Consider the following 18,959-nt stretch of genomic DNA (forward strand, 5'->3'; position numbering starts at 1 on the left):
GGCTGATCCTGGTTCGCGCTGTGTTCCGCTGGTGGTACAGCGAAAGAGGTTGCGTGAGTGCAAGAGTGTGCGTGTGTGTAGTGTGTACGGCGTATAGAGTGTGTGTTTGTGGTGCGACGGTATTCCGCTGGTGGTACCGTGCAATAGGTTGGTACCAGCAGCTGTTTCCATATTGAGACATCCATCACTTGGGTGTCCCAATATGGCGGTCGGTGAACTTCCTCTGCTTGGAATTCTGGGATACGGTGACATCTGGACAGAACAGGAAATGAAAACATTACAAGGCAATTATATAAATAGATGAGCGGATTGCTTTGCGTGACCCTGGTCCATGGTCTAAGTCCAAGTCAGTAATATCTGGCCATGGACTGGAGCGGTATGAGTTTCCTTATCCTTATGAATCTCAGGCTCAGCTTATGATTAGGTGTGGTGGTTGATGTCATCTGTGCAGCGTGTGGTGCACAGGTGATGTACCGTCCGCCAGGCTAATCATAAGCCAGGCCTAGGATTCCTAAGGGTAAGGAAATTCGCGCAGCTCCTGTCCATGGCCAGAAACTCTTGACCTGGACCATTGACCATGTTGTACGAAGTGATCTGTCTATCTTCTATTATTGCATATCTTTGAGAGTAGAAAAAAGAGATATGTAATCCAGAGTAGTCTTCTGTCACGAATACTATGCATTTATTATGAAAGATCAGTAAATTGACTAAAATTTGCATCTTTGTAGATATTGATGAATGTGCCTTGAACCGCCTACTCTGTGACAATGGACAATGTCGGAACACTCCAGGAAGCTTCGCCTGTACTTGCCCAAAAGGCTATGTCTTTGAGCCTGAATCAAAAACGTGTGAAGGTAAAACCATTATATCTAATTACTCTACAAGCTATCAACAAATTAGTGTATGAGTATAACCTATGCAAATAATGGGTATTGTATTCATCATATTCTAGTGTGTCTGACCATTCTAGATGATATAGATGATGTACTTCATATATATGAATGCTTGTCCTCTGCTCCATTCACTGTCTATGGAGCTGCCAACCTGTATGCGGGGCTATTTCCAGCAGTCCAATTAACAATGAAAGTACTGAAGGCCAAGCATGCACACCTCTGCCCCATTCAGAATAAGCCTGGCTTTGTAAACCCAACCTTAGGATTGCTGGAGGTTACAGTTGTTGGACCCCCAGTGATCATCAAGTTATTCCCTATTCTACAGATAGGGGACAACGTTATTCACGCTTTTCACCAATATCTCTTGACTGTATCTATTGTTGGGTTATATCATTTGGAATATTATAAAAGTAGATATCACATATATACAGGTATATGATATAGCCAACCCAGCTAATGATGCATGTAAAACAGTGTAAGGGCTCATACTCGTATGTGTGAAAAAAAAAGTTCCTATATCAGGACCGAAAACACGGACGATTGTCATGCGAGTACAGTTTGATTTTTTACACCTAGCATCCGATTTACATCCGATTGCAGTGCGATTTTAACATGACCTTTATACAGAGTAATTCTCTAAGTCATTTACACATCGTTTTCGAAGGAAATATTCTTCAAAACACACATATATACGTGTATATATATATATATATATATATATATATATATATATATACACTCACCGGCCACTTTATTAGGTACACCATGCTAGTAACGGGTTGGACCCCCTTTTGCCTTCAGAACTGCCTCAATTCTTCGTGGCATAGATTCAACAAGGTGCTGGAAGCATTCCTCAGAGATTTTGGTCCATATTGACATGATGGCATCACACAGTTGCCGCAGATTTGTCGGCTGCACATCCCAAAGATGCTCCATACAAGGCAGGATGGATCCATGCTTTCATGTTGTTTACGCCAAATTCTGAACCTACCATCCGAATGTCGCAGCAGAAATCGAGACTCATCAGACCAAGCAACGTTTTTCCAATCTTCTACTGTCCAATTTCGATGAGCTTGTACAAATTGTAGCCTCAGTTTCCTGTTCTTAGCTGAAAGGAGTGGTACCCGGTGTGGTCTTCTGCTGCTGTAGCCCATCTGGCTCAAAGTTCGACGCACTGTGCGTTCAGAGATGCTCTTAGGCCTACCTTGGTTGTAACGGGTGGCGATTTGAGTCACTGTTGCCTTTCTATCAGCTCGAACCAGTCTGCCCATTCTCCTCTGACCTCTGGCATCAACAAGGCATTTCCGCCCACAGAACTGCCGCTCACTGGATTTTTTTTCTTTTTCGGACCATTCTCTGTAAACCCTAGAGATGGTTGTGCGTGAAAAACCCAGTAGATCAGCAGTTTCTGAAATACTCAGACCAGCCCTTCTGGCACCAACAACCATGCCACGTTCAAAGGCACTCAAATCACCTTTCTTCCCCATACTGATGCTCGGTTTGAACTGCAGGAGATTGTCTTGACCATGTCTACATGCCTAAATGCACTGAGTTGCCGCCATGTGATTGGCTGATTAGAAATTAAGTGTTAACAAGAAGTTGGACAGGTGTACCTAATAAAGTGGCCGGTGAGTGTATACTGTATATATAAATATACAGTTAGGTCCATATATATTTGGACAGAGACAACATTTTTCTAATTTTGGTTATAGACATTACCACAATGAATTTTAAACAAAACAATTCAGATGCAGTTGAAGTTCAGACTTTCAGCTTTCATTTGAGGGTATCCACATTAAAATTGGATGAAAAATTTAGGAGTTTCAGCTCCTTAACATGTGCCACCCTGTTTTTAAAGGGTCCAAAACTAATTGGACAGATTCAATAATTTTAAATAAAATGTTCATTTTTAGTACTTGGTTGAAAACCCTTTGTTGGCAATGACGGCCTGAAGTCTTGAACTCATGGACATCACTAGACGCTGTGTTTCCTCCTTTTTGATGCTCTGCCGGGCCTTCACTGCGGTGGTTTTCAGTTGCTGTTTGTTTGTGGGCCTTTCTGTCTGAAGTTTAGTCTTTAACAAGTGAAATGCATGCTCAATTGTGTTGAGATCAGGTGACTGACTTCGCCATTCAAGAATATTCTACTACTTTGCTTTAATAAACTCCTGGGTTGCTTTGGCTTTATGTTTTGGGTCATTGTCCATCTGTAGTATGAAACGACGACCAATCAGTTTGGCTGCATTTGGCTGGATCTGAGCACACAGTATGGCTCTGAATACCTCAGAATTAGTGTTGAGCGATACCGTCCGATACTTGAAAGTATCGGTATCGGAAAGTATCGGCCGATACCGGCAAAGTATCGGATCCAATCCGATACCGATACCCAATACCAATACAAGTCAATGGGACTCAAGTATCGGACGGTATTCCTGATGGTTCCCAGGGTCTGAAGGAGAGGAAACTCTCCTTCAGGCCCTGGGATCCATATTAATGTGTAAAAGAAAGAATTAAAATAAAAAATATTGCTATACTCACCTCTCCGACGCAGCCTGGACCTCACCGAGGGAACCGGCAGCGTTGTTTGCTTAAAATTCGCGCTTTTCCTTCCTTACGTGAAGTCCCGGCTTGTGATTGGTCGCGTGCCGCCCATGTGGCCGCGACGCGACCAATCACAGCAAGCCGTGACGTAATTTTAGGTCCTTCAGGATTTTAAAATTACGTTCTGGCTTGTGATTGGTCGCGTCGCGGTCACATGGGCGACGCGACCAATCACAAGCCGTGACGTCACGGGAGGCTGGACACGCGCGCATAAAATTTTAAAATGCGCGCGTGTCCAGCCTCCCGTGACGTCACGGCTTGTGATTGGTCGCGTCGCCCATGTGGCCGCGACGCGACCAATCACAAGCCAGAACGTAATTTTAAAATCCTGAAGGACCTAAAATTACGTCACGGCTTGCTGTGATTGGTCACGTCGCGGCCACATGGGCGGCACGCGACCAATCACAAGCCGGGACTTCACGTAAGGAAGGAAAAGCGCGAATTTTAAGCAAACAACGCTGCCGGTTCCCTCGCTGAGGTCCAGGCTGCGTCGGAGAGGTGAGTATAGCAATATTTTTTTATTTTAATTCTCTCTTTTACACATTTTTACATTAATGTTGTTTCGATACCGATACCCGATACCACAAAAGTATCGGATCTCGGTATCGGAATTCCGATACCCGCAAGTATCGGCCGATACCCGATACTTGCGGTATCGGAATGCTCAACACTACTCAGAATTCATTTGGCTGCTTCTGTCCTGTGTCACATCATCAATAAACACTAGTGACCCAGTGCCACTGGCAGCCATGCATGACCAAGCCATCACACTGCCTCCGCCGTGTTTTACAGATGATGTATGCTTTGGATCATGAGCTGTACCACGCCTTCACCTTATTTTTCTCTTTCCATCATTCTGATAGAGGTTGATCTTGGTTTCATCTGTCCAAAGAATGTTCTTCCAGAAATGTGCTGGCTTTTTTAGATGTTTTTTAGCAAAGTCCAGTCTAGCCTTTTTATTCTTGATGCTTATGAGTGGCTTGCACCGTGCAGTGAACCCTCTGTATTTACTTTAATGCAGTCTTCTCTTTATGGTAGATTTGGATATTGATACGCCTACCTCCTGGAGAGTGTTGTTGACTTGGTTGGCTATTTTGAAGGGGTTTCTCTTCACCACGGAGATTATTCTGTGATCATCCACCACTGTTGTCTTCCGTGGGCACCCAGGTCTTTTTGCATTGATGAGTTTACCAGTGCTTTCTTTCTTTCTCAGGATGTACCAAACTGTAGATTTTGCCACTCCTAATATTGTAGCAATTTCTCGGATGGGTTTTTTCTGTTTTCGCAGCTTAAGGATGGCTTGTTTCACCTGCATGGAGAGCTCCTTTGACCGCATGTTTACTTCGCAGAAAAACCTTCCAAATGCAAGCACCACACCTCAAATCAACTCCAGGCCTTTTATCTGCTTAATTGAGAATGACATAACGAAGGGATTGCCCACATCTGTCCATGAAATAGCCTTGGAGTCTATTGTCTAATAACTTTTGGTTCCTTTAAAAACAGGGTGGCACATGTTAAGGAGCTGAAACTCCTAAACCCTTCATCCAATTTTAATGTGGATACCCTCAGGGCCGTATTTAGAGTTTCTGCTGCCCTAGGCACTTTTAGTGCTGCCTCCCCCTTTGGTGAGTATGACACTATTGGCAGTGACTTTGGCAAGAATCGCTGATGTGAAAGTAGCCTTTTGCGGCAGATCGGGCAGTTTTCCTACATCTGCCGCGTAACGAATCACTTACAGCAACACTGTGTTTGGCCTCATTCATTCCCTATGGGATTTGCAGCACTTGCCGTGATCTGGCAAATGCGGTACCATACCTCCCAACTTTTGAAGAAGGGAAAGAGGTATAAAGTTTGTGGCGTGCGTAATGCACCGCGGCAAATTTCAGGCCACGCCTCTGACCACACCCATTTCACAACTAGTCACACACATATCCACGTCCCAACCACAACCATTTAGCACTGCTGATCACACTGTTTCATAAACAATAATTATAAACAAAAAAAAATATGGCCACGCAGTGCTCCATACTGTATAATGGCCACATATGATGCTCAATACTGTATAATGGCCACACATGATGCTCTATACTGTATAATGGCTACGCAGTGCTCCACATACTGTATAATGGCCCTACATGATGCTCGATACTGAATAATGGCCACACATGATGCTCAACACTGTGTAATGGCCACACATGATGCTCCATACTGTATAATGGCTGCACACAGTTCTCCATACTGTATAATGACCCCACATGATACTCCATACTGTATAATGGCCAGACATGATGCTCAATACTGTATAATGGCCACAAATGATGCTCCATACTGTATAATGGCCACACATGATGCTCCATTCTGTATAATGGCCCTACATGATGCTCAATACTGTATCATGGCCACACATGATGCTCAATACTGTATAATGACAACACATGATGCTCAATACTGTATAATGGCCGCGCACAGTTCTCCATACTGTATAATGACCCCACATGATGCTTAATACTGTACAATGGCCACACATGATGCTCCATACTGTATAATGGCCACACATGATGCTCAATACTGTATAATGGCCACACATGATGCTCCATACTGTATAATGGCTGCACACAGTTCTCCATACTGTATAATGACCCCACATGATGCTCAATACTGTATAATGGCCACACATGATGCTCCATACTGTATAATGGCCACACATGATGCTCAATAATGTATAATGGCCACACATGATGCTCTATACTGTATAATGGCCACATATGATGCTCCCATACTGTATAATGGCCACACATGATGCTCCATACTGTATAATGGCCACACATGATGCTCCATATTGTATAATGGCCACACATGATGCTCCATACTATATAATGTCCCCACATGATCTCCACACATCTCCTCCCCATCCTGTATGCATGGCTCATATCCCCCCTCATGTATGCATAGCTCATATCCCCCCTTGTATGCATGGCTCATCTCCCTCCCATCCCATATGCATGGCTCATATCCCTCCTCCTGTATGCATGGCTCATCTCCCTCCCATCCCATATGCATGGCTCATATCCCCCCCTCCTGTATGCATGGCTCATGTCCCTCCCATCCTGTATGCATGGCTCATATCCCCCCTCCTGTATGCATGGCTCATCTCCCTCCCATCACATATGCATGGCTCATATCCCCCCCTCCTGAATGCATGGCTCATATCCCCCCCTCCTGTATGCATGGCTCATATCCCCCCCTTCTGTATTCATAGCTCATCTCCCTCCAATCCCGTATGCATGGCTCATATCCCCCCTCCTGTATGCATGACTCATTTTCCCCCCCTCCTGTATGCATGGCTCGTATTCCCCCCCTCCTGTATGCATGGCTCATATTCCCCCCCTCCTGTATGCATAGCTCATATTCCCCCCTCCTGTATACATGGCTCATATTCCCCCCTCTCCTGTATGCATGGCTCATATTCCCCCCCTCCTGTATGCATGGCTCATCTCTCAACCCCCCCCCGCTCCCGCTGCTGCTCCCGCTCCCATCTTGCATGGCTCGGCTCCCCGTCCTCCTTCATCCCCCATCCCCTGTCCCCCCGTCCCTCATACTCAATTTCTTTCCCACACCGTGCGGCCGCACCGAACATCCCTCTAGCTCTATCCCAACTCCTGGAGCAGCACCTTCTTCCTGTGTGAGCGGTCATGTGGTACCGCTCATTAAGGTCGAGAGGTGACCCAGGACTTAAAAAAAAACTAAAAAAAAACCTTTGTCATTCTCAGGTGCCGCCCCCGCATCGTCCCGCCCTAGGCATGTGCCCTCAAGTGCCTAGTGGCAAATACGGCCCTGGATACCCTCAAATGAAAGCTGAAAGTCTGAACTTCAACTGCATCTGAATTGTTTTGTTTAAAATTCATAGTGGTAATGTCTATAACCAAAATTAGAAAAATGTTCTCTCTGTACAAATATATATGGACCTAACTGTACGTATATGCGTGTGTGTGTTTTGAAGAATATTTCCTTTGAAAACGATGTGTAAATGACTTAGAGAATTGCTCTGTGTGAAAGCTCATGTTATATATATATATATATATATATATATATATATATATATTTATTTATATATATATTATATATATATATGTATATATATATATATACAGTACAGACCAAAACTTTGGACACAATTTCTCATTTAAAGATTTTCCTATATTTTCATCACTAGGAAAATTTTACATTCACACTGAAGGCATCAAAACTATGAATTGACACATGTGAAATTATATACTTAACAAAAAAGTGTGAAACAACTGAAATTATGTCTTATATTCTAGGTTCTTCAAAGTAGCTAACTTTTGCTTTGATGACTGCTTTTGCACACTCTTGGCATTCTCTTGATGAGCTTCAAGAGGTAGTCACCGGAAATTGTTTTCACTTCACAGGTGTGGCCTGTCAGGTTTAATAAGTGGGATTTCTTGCCTTATAAATGGGGTTGGGACCATCAGTTGTGTTGTGCAGAAGTCTGGTGGATACACAGCTGATAGTCCTACTGAATAGACTGTTAATATTTGTTTTATGGCAAGAAAAAAGCAGCTAAGTAAAGAAAAACGAGTGGCCATCATTATGTTAAGAAATGAAGGTCAGTCAGTCGGAAAAATTGGGAAAACTTTGAAAATGTCCCCAAGTGCAGTGGCAAAAACCATCAAGCGCTACAAAGAAACTAGCTCACCTGAGGACCGCCCCAGGAAAGGAAGACCAAGAGTCACCTCTGCTTCTGAGGATAAGTTTATCCGAGTCACCAGCCTCAGAAATCGCAGGTTAACAGCAGCTCAGATTAGAGACCAGGTCAATGCCACACAGAGTTCTAGCAGCAGACACATCTCTACAACAACTGATAAGAGGAGACTTTGTGCAGCAGGCCTTCATGGTAAAATAGTTGCTAGCAAACCACTGCTAAGGACAGGCAACAAGGAGAAGAGACTTGTTTTGGCTAAAGAACACAAGGAATGGACATAAGACCAGTGGAAATCTGTGCTTTGGTGTGATGAGTCCAAATTTAAGATCTTTGGTTCCCACCACTGTGTCTTTGTGCGACGCAGAAAAGGTGAAAGGATGGACTCTACATGCCTGGTTCCCACCGTGAAGCATGGAGGAGGAGGTGTGATGGTGTGGGGGTGCTTTGCTGGTGACACTGTTGGGGACTTATTCAAAATTGAAGGCATACTGAACCAGCATGGCTACCACAGCTGTTATGATCTGGTAACCTTGGAGCCACATGAAAGACTTTCTCAGGAGAGGTGGTACCTGTACTGACCGCAAACCCTAAACTAACACCGCAACTAGAAGTAGCCATGAGATGTACCTAACATGTCCTAGACACCTCGACACAGCCGGAGAACTAAATACCCCTATAGATAGAAATGGGAATTCTATCTTGCCTCAGAGCAGATCCCCAAAGGATAGACAGCCCCCCACAAATATTGACTGTGAGTATAAGAGGAAGACACACGCAGGCAGAAAAACAGGATTTAGCAAAAGAGGCACTTCTAGCTAAATAGAATAGGATAGGACAGAATTCTAAGCGGTCAGTATTAAAATCCTAAAAATATCCACAGCAGAAAATACAAATATTCCACATCTAACTAAAGACATAGAAAGTATATCTGCATCTCCTGAGAATCCAGCAGACTGAAAAATCCAAACAAAGTCTAAGCTGGACAAAAAACACAATAAATTGCACTGAATTGCAAAGACAAAGACAAAATAACAGACACTTATCTTATCTGAATTGGCAGCATGGCACGAGGAGCCAGAGAGAGATGCAATCCCTCCAAGTACAATGGACAACTGGCACTGACTCATGGAGCCTGCACACCTAAATACCCAATAGAGCTGCAATCAGCAGAAACACCTGCCCGGATTACAACCCCAAGACAACTGCACTACCACCAACAACCACCGGAGGGAGCCCAAGAACAGAATTCACAACACACAGCATCTTGCAGCGGCATTCTATTCCATCCGGTTTGCGTTTAGTTGGACCATCCTTTATTTTTCAACAGGACAATGACCCCAAACACACCTCCAGGCTGTGTAAGAGCTATTTGACCAAGAAGGAGAGTGATGGGGTGCTACGCCAGATGACCTGGCCTCCACATTGACCAGACCTGAAGCCAATCGAGATGGTTTGGGGTGAGCTGGATGGCAGAGTGAAGGCAAAAGGGCCAACCAGTGCTAAGCATCTCTGGGAACTCCTTCAAGATTGTTGGAAGACTATTCCCTGTGACTACCTCTTGAAGCTCATGAAGAGAATGCCAAGAGTGTGCAAAGCAGTCATCAAAGCAGAAGGTGGCTACTTTGAAGAACCTAGATTATAAGACATAATTTCAGCTGTTTCACACTTTTTTGTTAAGTATATAATTCCACATGTCATAGTTTTGATGCCCTCAGTGTGTATGTAGAAAAATTAGAAGGTGTGTCCAAACTTTTGGTCTGTACTGTGTATATATATATATATATATATATATATATATATATATATATATATATATACAGTACAGACCAAAAGTTTGGACACACCTTCTCATTTACACATTTTTATGTATTTTCATGACTATGAAAATTTTACATTCACACTGAAGGCATCAAAACTATGAATTAATATATGTGGAATAATATACTTAAAGGGACTCTGTCACCTGAATTTGGCGGGACCAGTTTTGGGTCATATGGGCAGGGTTTTCGGGTGTTTGATTCACCCTTTCCTTACCCGCTGGCTGCATGCTGGCCGCAATATTGGATTGAAGTTCATTCTCTGTCCTCCGGAGTACACGCAATATTGCCTTGCGCTGGCATGTACTCCGGAGGACAGAGAATGAACTTCAATCCAATTTTGCGGCCAGCATGCAGCCAGCGGGTAAGAAAAGGGTGAATCAAACACCCGAAAACCCCGCCCATATGACCCAAAACTGGTCTCGCCAAATTCAGGTGACAGGTTCCCTTTAACAAAAAAGTGTGAAACAACTGAAAATATGTCTTATATTCTAGGTTCTTCAAAGTAGCCACCTTTTACTTTGATGACTGCTTTGCACACTCTTGGCATTCTCTTGATGAGCTTCAAGAGGTAGTAACATAGTAACATAGTTATTAAGGTTGAGGGAAGACTTTAAGTTCATCTAGTTCAACCCATAGCCTACCCTTACACGCCCTAACATGTTGATCCAGGGGAAGGCAAACAGAACCCATGTGGCAAAGAGTAAGCTCCACATTGGGGAACAAAATTCCTTCCCGACTCCACATACGGCAATCAGACTGGATCAACACCCTATCAAGGAATCTAGTATATATAACCTGTAACATTATAATTGTCAAGAAAGGTATCCAGTCCCCTCTTAAATTTAAGTAATGGATCACTCATTACAACATCATACGGCAGAGTTCCATAGTCTCACTACTCTTACAGTAAAGAATCCGCATCTGTTATTATGCTTAAACCTTCTTTCCTCCAGACGTAGAGGATGCCCCCTTGTCCCTGACTCAGGTCTATGATTAAAAAAAAACATCAGAAAGGTCTTTGTACTGTCCCCTCATATATTTATACATTAACATAAGATCACCCCTTAGCCTTCGTTTTTCCAAACTAAATAGCCCCAAGTGTAATAACCTATCTTGGTATTGCAGACCCCCCAGTCCTCTAATAACCTTGGTCGCTCTTCTCTGCACCCGCTCTAGTTCAGCTATGTCTTTCTTAAACATCGGAGACCAGAACTGTACACAGTATTCTAAGTTTGGTCGAACTAGTGACTTGTATAGAGGTAAAATTATGTTCTCATGAGCATCTATGCCTCTTTTAATGTATCCCATTATTTTATTTGCCTTTGTAGCAGCTGCCTGACACTGGCCACTAAATGTGAGTTTGTCATCCACCCATACTCCCAGGTCTTTTACATTGACGGTTTTGCCCAGAGTTTTAGAATTAAGCACATAGTTATACATCTTATTACTTCTACCCAAGTGCATGACCTCACATTTATCCCCATTAAAGCTCATTTGCCATTTATCAGCCCAAGCTTCTAGTTTACATAAATCATCCTGTAATATAAAATTATCCTCCTCTGTATTGATTACCCTGCAGAGTTTAGTGTCATCTGCAAATATTGAAATTCTACTCTGTATGCCCCTACAAGGTCATTAATAAATATGTTAAAAATAAGAGGGTCCGATACCGACCCCTGTGGTACCCCACTGCTAACCGCGACCCAGTCTCAACAATCTTGAAGGAGTTTCCAGAGATGCTTAGCACTTGTTAGCCCTTTTGCCTTCACTCTGCGGTCCAGCTCACCCCAAACCATCTCGATTGGGTTCAGGTCTGGTGACTTTGGAGGCCAAGTCATCTGGCGTAGCACTCCATCACTCTCCTTCTTGGTCAAATAGCCCTTACACAGCCTGGAGGTGTGTTTGGGGTCATTGTCCTGTTGAAAAATAAATGATGGTCCAACTAAACGCAAACCGGATGGAATAGCATGCCGCTGCAAGATGCTGTGGTAGCCATGCTGGTTCAGTATGCCTTTAATTTTGACTAAATCCCCAACCGTGTCACCAGCAAAGTACCCCCACACCATCACACCTCCTCCTCCATGCTTCACGGTGGGAACCAGGCATGTAGAGTCCATCCTTTCACCTTTTCTGCGTCGCACAAAGACACGGTGGTTGGAACCAAAGATCTCAAATTTGGACTCATCAGACCAAAGCACAGATTTCCACTGGTCTAATGTCCATTCCTTGTGTTCTTTAGCCCAAACAAGTCTCTTCTGCTTGTTGCCTGTCCTTAGCAGTGGTTTCCTAGCAGTTATTTTACGATGAAGGCCTGCTGCACAAAGTCTCCTCTTAACAGTAGTTGTAGAGATATGTCTGCTGCTAGAACTCTGTGTGACATTGACCTGGTCTCTAATCTGAGCTGCTGTTAACCTGCGATTTCTGAGGCTGGTGAATCGGATAAACTTATCCTCCGAAGCAGAGGTGACTTTGGTCTTCCTTTCCTGGGTCGGTCCTCATGTGAGCCAGTTTTTTTGTAGCGCTTGATGGTTTTTTGCCACCGCACTTGGGGACACTTTCATACTTTGCCCAATTTTTAAGACTAACTGACCTTCATTTCTTAAAGTAATGATGGCCACTCGTTTTTCTTTACTTATCTGCTTTTTTCTTGCCATAATACAAATTCTAACAGTCTATTCAGTAGGACTATCAGCTGTGTATCCAACAGACTTCTGCCCAACACAACTGATGGTCCCTACCCCATTTATAAGGCAAGAAATCCCACTTAATAAACCCGACAGGGCACATCTGTGAATTTAAAACCATTCCCGGTGACTACCTCTTGAAGCTCATCAAGAGAATGCCAAGAGTGTGCAAAGCAGTCGTCAAAGCAAAAGGTGGCTACTTTGAAGAACCTAGAATATAAGATTTAATTTCAGTTGTTTCACACTTTTTTGTTAAGTATATAATTCCACATGAGTTAATTCATAGTTTTGATGCCTTCAGTGTGAATGTACAATTTTCATAGTCATGAAAATACAGAAAAATGTTTAAATGAGAAGGTGTCCAAACTTTTGGTCTGTACTGTATATATATATATATATATATATATATATATATATATATATATATATATATATACAGTATATATACACAATGAAATGGGAATGGTTGGTGATATCAATTTCCTATTTATGGCACATTAGTATATAGGAGGGGGAAAACTTTTCAAGATGGGTGGTGACCATGGCGGCCATTTTGAAGTTGGCCATTTTGGATCCAACATTATTTTTTTTCACTGGGAAGAGGGTCATGTGACACATAAAGCTTATTGAGAATTTCACTAGAAAAACAATGGTGTGCTTGGTTTTAACGTAACTTTATTCTTTCATGAGTTATTTACAAGTTTATGACCACTTATAAAATGTGTTCAAAGTGCTGCCCATTGTGTTGGATTGTCAATGCAACCCTCTTCTCCCACTCTTGACACACTGATAGCAACACTGCAGAAGAAACGCTAGCATAGGCTTCCAATATCCGTTGTTTCAGATGCTGCACTTGTGTGGCATATGGGGTACAAAGATAGTGGGGCCATTCTTCATCAGTGGAAACCTCAATGCCACTGGTTATCTGAAATTGCTACATGATGATGTGTTGCTCTCTTTATGCACGGAAGATGGCACGTTCCCTGAGTTTTTCCAGCAAGATGGTGCACCACCAGTTTATGGGTGTCAGGTCCCAGCATTCCTACATGAACAGTTTCCTGGAAAGTGGATTGGTCATTGTGGGCCAGTTGAATGGCCACCAAGGTCTCCCGATCTGACCCCCTAAGACTTTTATCTTCGGGGTCATCTGAAGGCAATTGTCTATACTGTGAAGATATGAGATGGGCAGGATCTGAAACAACGAATACTGGAAGCCTGTGCTAGCATTTCTTCTGCGGTGTTGCTATCAGTGTGTCAAGAGTGGGAAAAGAGGGTTGCATTGACAATCCAACACAATGGGCATCATTTTAAACACATTTTATAAGTAGTCATAAACTTGTAAATAACTCTTGAAATGATAAAGTTACATTAAAACCAAGCACACCATTGTTTTTCTTGTGAAATTCTCAATAAGTTTGTTGTGTCACATGACTCTCTTCCCATTAAAAAAAATAAAGTTGGATCCAAAATGGCCAACTTCAGAATGGCCACCATGGTCACCACCCATCTTGAAACTTTTCCCCTCCCATTTACTAATGTTCCACAAACAGAAAGTTGGTATCACCAACCATTCCCATTTTATTTAGGTGTATCCATATAAATGGCCCACCCTGTAGTCTGGGAAGGAGGTAATACCCATGGAGCTTCCCATGCTATTAATATCAGCTCACAGCTGTATAGTTAGCCTTCACTGGCTATTAAAATGGGTGACCCTAAAAAATATGACGTAGGGTCCCCTTATAATTAATAACCAGCAAAGGCTATGCAGACAGCTGTAGGCTGATATTAATAGCCTACGAAGGGACCATGGATACTGGACCCTCACAGGCTAAAAATATCAGCTCTCAGCAGCCCCAGAAAAGATGTGCCAATTCTGGCACTTAGCCTTGCTCTTCCCTTTGCCCTGTAGTGGTGGAAAGAGAGGTGAATGTTGGGGGGGTTGATATCACCTTTGTATTGTCACTTCACACTAGACCTTGGAAATCAAGGTCCCAGAGTCTGGAGGAAGAGTAGAGAGACAGACAATCCAAGATGCTTAGGAGCTAGTGTGAAGTTTCCACAATCAGTGATGGTTTGGGGAGCTATGTCATCTGCTGGTGTAGGTACACTGTGTTTTATCAAGACCAAAGTCAGCGCAGTCATCTACCAGGAAATTTTAGAGCACTTCATGCTTCCTTCTGCTGACAAGCTTTTTGCAGTTGGAAATTTAATTCTCCAGCAGGACTTGGCACCTGTCCACACTGCCAAAAGTACCAATACCTGGTTTTAAAACATCAGTATCATTGTGCTTGATTGGCCAGCAAACTCGCCTGACCTTAACCCCATAGAGAATCTATGGCGTATTGTCAACAGGAAGATGAGACACCAGACCCAACAATGCAGACGAGCTGAAGGCTGCTATCAAAGCAACCTGGGCTTCCATAACACCTCAGCAGTGCCACAGGCTGATCACCTCCATGCCACGCCGCATTGATGCAGTAATTGATGCCAAAGAAGCCCGACCAAGTATTGAGTGCATTTACTGAACATACATTTCAGTAGGCCAACATTTCGGATTTTAAAATCATTTTTTCAAGCTGGTGTTTTAAAGTATTCTAATTTACTGAGAAAATGACATTTGAGTTTTCATTGGGGAAAAAGAAAACAGCGCGGTCTTGTGAGAACCGCTAAGGCAGAGATTAGATCCAGGCAATACAAGTTAAAAGGCACAAACCTTTATTATCCACTATTATCCACAATGCGTTTCGACAGCACTGCACTGTCTTTATCAGGTGGCATACAAAGGCGGGGGGGGGGATTTGAATACATATTTAAAGAAAATGCACCAATGGAGGAGAGCAATCAATTAATCAATTAATGCAATCACAGAGACACTCTTAAGGTGCCAAAAAGTTTTGTATATAAAAAAAAAAGATAAACAATAAAAAAAGAAAAATGCTAAAAAATATGTTAAAATACAATAAAAATACAGGTGCATAATAAAAAAAATGAATAAAACAATATTTGAGTTTTCATTGGCTGTAAGCCATAATCATCAACATTAAGATGCTCCATAAGGTTCATGATGGGCCCCATAAGATTCTCCATACAAAAATGTGCCCCATATAATGCTCCATAAAGGTTAATGATGGCCCTATAAGATGCTCCATAGAAAAATATGCCCCATATAATGCTGCACAAAGGTTAATGATGGCCCCATAAGATGCTCCATATTAAAATATGCCCCATATAACGCTGCACAAAGGTTAATGATGGCCCCATAGGATGCTTCATAGTAAAATGTGCCCCATGTAATGCTGCACAAAGGATAATGATGCCCCATAAGATGCTCCATAAAAAAATATTCCCCATATAATGCTGCATAAAGGTTAATGATGTCCCCATAAGATGCTCCATATTAAAGTATGCCCCATATAATGCTGCATAAAGGATAATAATGGCCCCATAAGATGCTCCATATTAAAATATGCCCCATATAATGCTACTGCTGCATTTAAAAAAAAAAAATGACATACCTCTCGTCGCTGCCCACTGCTCCTCAGCGTCGCCGACTCTCTGCAGTGACTGTTCAGGCAGAGGGTGCGCACTAACCACATCATCGCGCCCTCTGACCTGAGCGTCACAGCCAGAGGACCCGGAAGACACAGCGTGGCGGTGGAACAGGGACAGGTGACAATCACATGGCTCACCCTCCCCCAGTCCTACTTACCCTCCTGGCGCTGCATATCAGTCCCTGCATCTTGGGCACCAGCATATCTCTTCCTGTCATCCTTCCTGTGCTGAGCAGAAGTGGGAGTGGGGACTCATGCATATGCATTAGTTTAATGAGCGGTACCACGTGACCGCTCAGCACAAGAAGAAAGACAGGAAGAGAGATAACGGCGCCCAAGATGCAGGGACTGATATGCAGCGCCAGGAGGGTGAGTATGATGTCTTCTGCTCCCCCATCCCCCTCCCCCACCGGCAATGACTCGTTTATAAGCTGCGAGAGGCGTTTTCAGCACGAAAAATTTGCTGAAAATCTCGGATTATACACAAGTATATACGGTAAGTATTTTATGTGTATATATCTACACTGTGTTCCAAATTATTATGCAAATTGGATTTAAGTGTCATAAAGATTTAATTGTTTTGTTTTTCAAATAAACTCGTGGATGGTATTGTGTCTCAGGGCTCAATGGATCTCTGAAATCAATCTTAGGCTATGTTCACACGATCCTTTTTTTGCTGCGGTTTTTTTCAGGTCCTGATTTGGAAAACCCGCAGTGCAAAACTGCACTGCTGATTTTCCTGCGGATTCTTCTGCGGATTCCTCTGCGGGTTTTCAACAGCACTTTCCTATAGGTGCATGTTGAAAACAGGAGCGGAATCTGCAGAAAGAATAGACAGTGTACTTCTTTTTTTCTGCAGGCAAATCCGCGCGGATTTGCCTGCGAAAAAAAGGATAGTGGGCACAGCGGTTTTTGTTTTCCATAGGGTAACATTGTACTGTACCCTGCATGGAAAACGGCTGCGGATCCACAGCTGCAAATCCGCTGCGGATCCGCAGCAAAAAAAGGATCGTGTGAACAAGCCCTTAAACACATGTGATAATTGGTTTTCCAGGTGATTCTAATTAAAGGAAAACTACTTAAAAATGATGTTCCACATTATTAAGCAGGTCACAGTTTTCAAGTAACATGGGAAAGAAAAAGGATCTCTCTGCTGCTGAAAAGCATCAAATAGTGCAATGCCTTGGTGAAGGGATGAAAACATTAGAAATTTTCCAAAAACATAAGCGTGATCATCGTACTGTTAAGAGATTTGTGGCTGTATCTGAGCACAAATGTGTTTGTGCTGATAAAGGCATAATGAGGAGGATTTCTGCCAGGCAAGTTCATCGGATTAAGAGAGCAGCTGCTAAAAAGCCATTACAAAGCAGCAAACAGATATTTGAAGCTGCTGGTGCCTCTGGAGTCCCTCGAACCTCAAGGTGTAGGCTCCTTCAAAGGCTTGCTGTGGTGCATAAACCTACTATTCGGCCACCCTTAAACAGTGTTCACAAGCAGAAATGGTTGTATTGGGCCCACACATACATGAAGACTAATTTCCAAACAGTCTTCTTTACTGATAAGTGTTGAGCAACCCTGGATGGTCCAGATGGATGGAGTAGTGGATGGCCACCATGTCCCAACAAGGCTGCAACATCAGCGAGGAGGTGGAGGAGTCATGTTTTGGGCCAGAATCATGGGAAACAGCTGGTAAGGCCCTTTAAGGTTCCTGAAGGTGTGAAAATGACCTCTGCAAAGTATATAGAGTTTCTGACTGACAACTTTCTTCTATGGTCTAAAAAGCAGAAACGTGCCTTCAGGAGCAAAACCATCTTCATTGTTGTGAATTTGGTTTTTGGGCTCCCCCGGTGGTCACTGGTGGTACTGGACTTGTGTGCTTCACTTTCTCTGTTCACCTGTTTCCATCAGGATATGGGTGTATCCTATTTAGCCTTGCTGCTCAGTTATTCTAGTGCCGGCCATCAATGTAACCAGAGCCTTTCTGTTGCATGTTCCTGCTTCTAGACTACTATCAGCTAAGTTGGACTCTTAGTCCTAAGTTTGTTTTGCATTTTTGTTCCAGTTCTCAGTTATGTTATTTTTCTGTAGCTGGAAGCTCTTGTGGGCCGAAATTGCCACTCCGGTGTCATGAGTTGACACATGAGTCTTAAAGTAATTTCGGGATGGTATTTTAATAGGGTTTTCAGTTGACCGTGAAGTTCCCTATTGTATCTTCTTGCTATCTAGTAAGCGGACCTCGCTTTGCTGAACCTACCTTCATACTGCGTATGTCTTTTCCTCTGAACTCACCGTCAATATATGTGGGGGGCTTCTGTCTCCTTTTTGGGGGAATTTCCCTAGAGGTAAGCCAGGTCTGTCTTTTCCTCTATTAGGGTTAGTTAGTCCTCCGGCTGGCGCTAGGCGTCTAGGGATAAAACGTAGGTACGCCACCCGGCCACTGTTAGTTGTGTGGTAGGTTTAGCTCACGGTCAGCTCGAGATTCCATCACCCAAGAGCTAGTCTGTTGTTTAAGTTCTCTGACGTTCCCTTGCCATTGGGAACCATGACAGTATGGCCGGCCAAGGGTTAAAACCGTTGGCAGAAGAAAGGAGAGAAAAAGAAGTCTGCAGATTTTTTTTTTTTTTTTCTTCTGAGCTTGCTTTTTAGTTGACTCAGTTGCATTTCTGCTCTAATTGCAGCCTTTGTCTC

At 43.2% G+C, this 18,959-nt stretch overlaps 1 protein-coding gene across 5 annotated transcripts in view; it reads left to right on the plus strand.

Moving 5' to 3' along the window:
• The window catches only part of FBN1 (fibrillin 1), a 408,947-nt gene that overhangs the window by 254,606 nt on the left and 135,382 nt on the right, over positions 1-18,959 (plus strand). For all 5 annotated transcript variants that reach the window (XM_077263717.1, XM_077263719.1, XM_077263721.1 and 2 more), the window contains one exon: positions 729-854. In XM_077263717.1, the coding sequence (XP_077119832.1) occupies positions 729-854 (126 nt within the window). The remainder of the gene's footprint in view (positions 1-728; positions 855-18,959) is intronic.

Source organism: Ranitomeya variabilis, chromosome 5 (assembly GCF_051348905.1).
Source record: "Ranitomeya variabilis isolate aRanVar5 chromosome 5, aRanVar5.hap1, whole genome shotgun sequence".
Lineage (NCBI taxonomy): Eukaryota > Metazoa > Chordata > Amphibia > Anura > Dendrobatidae > Ranitomeya > Ranitomeya variabilis.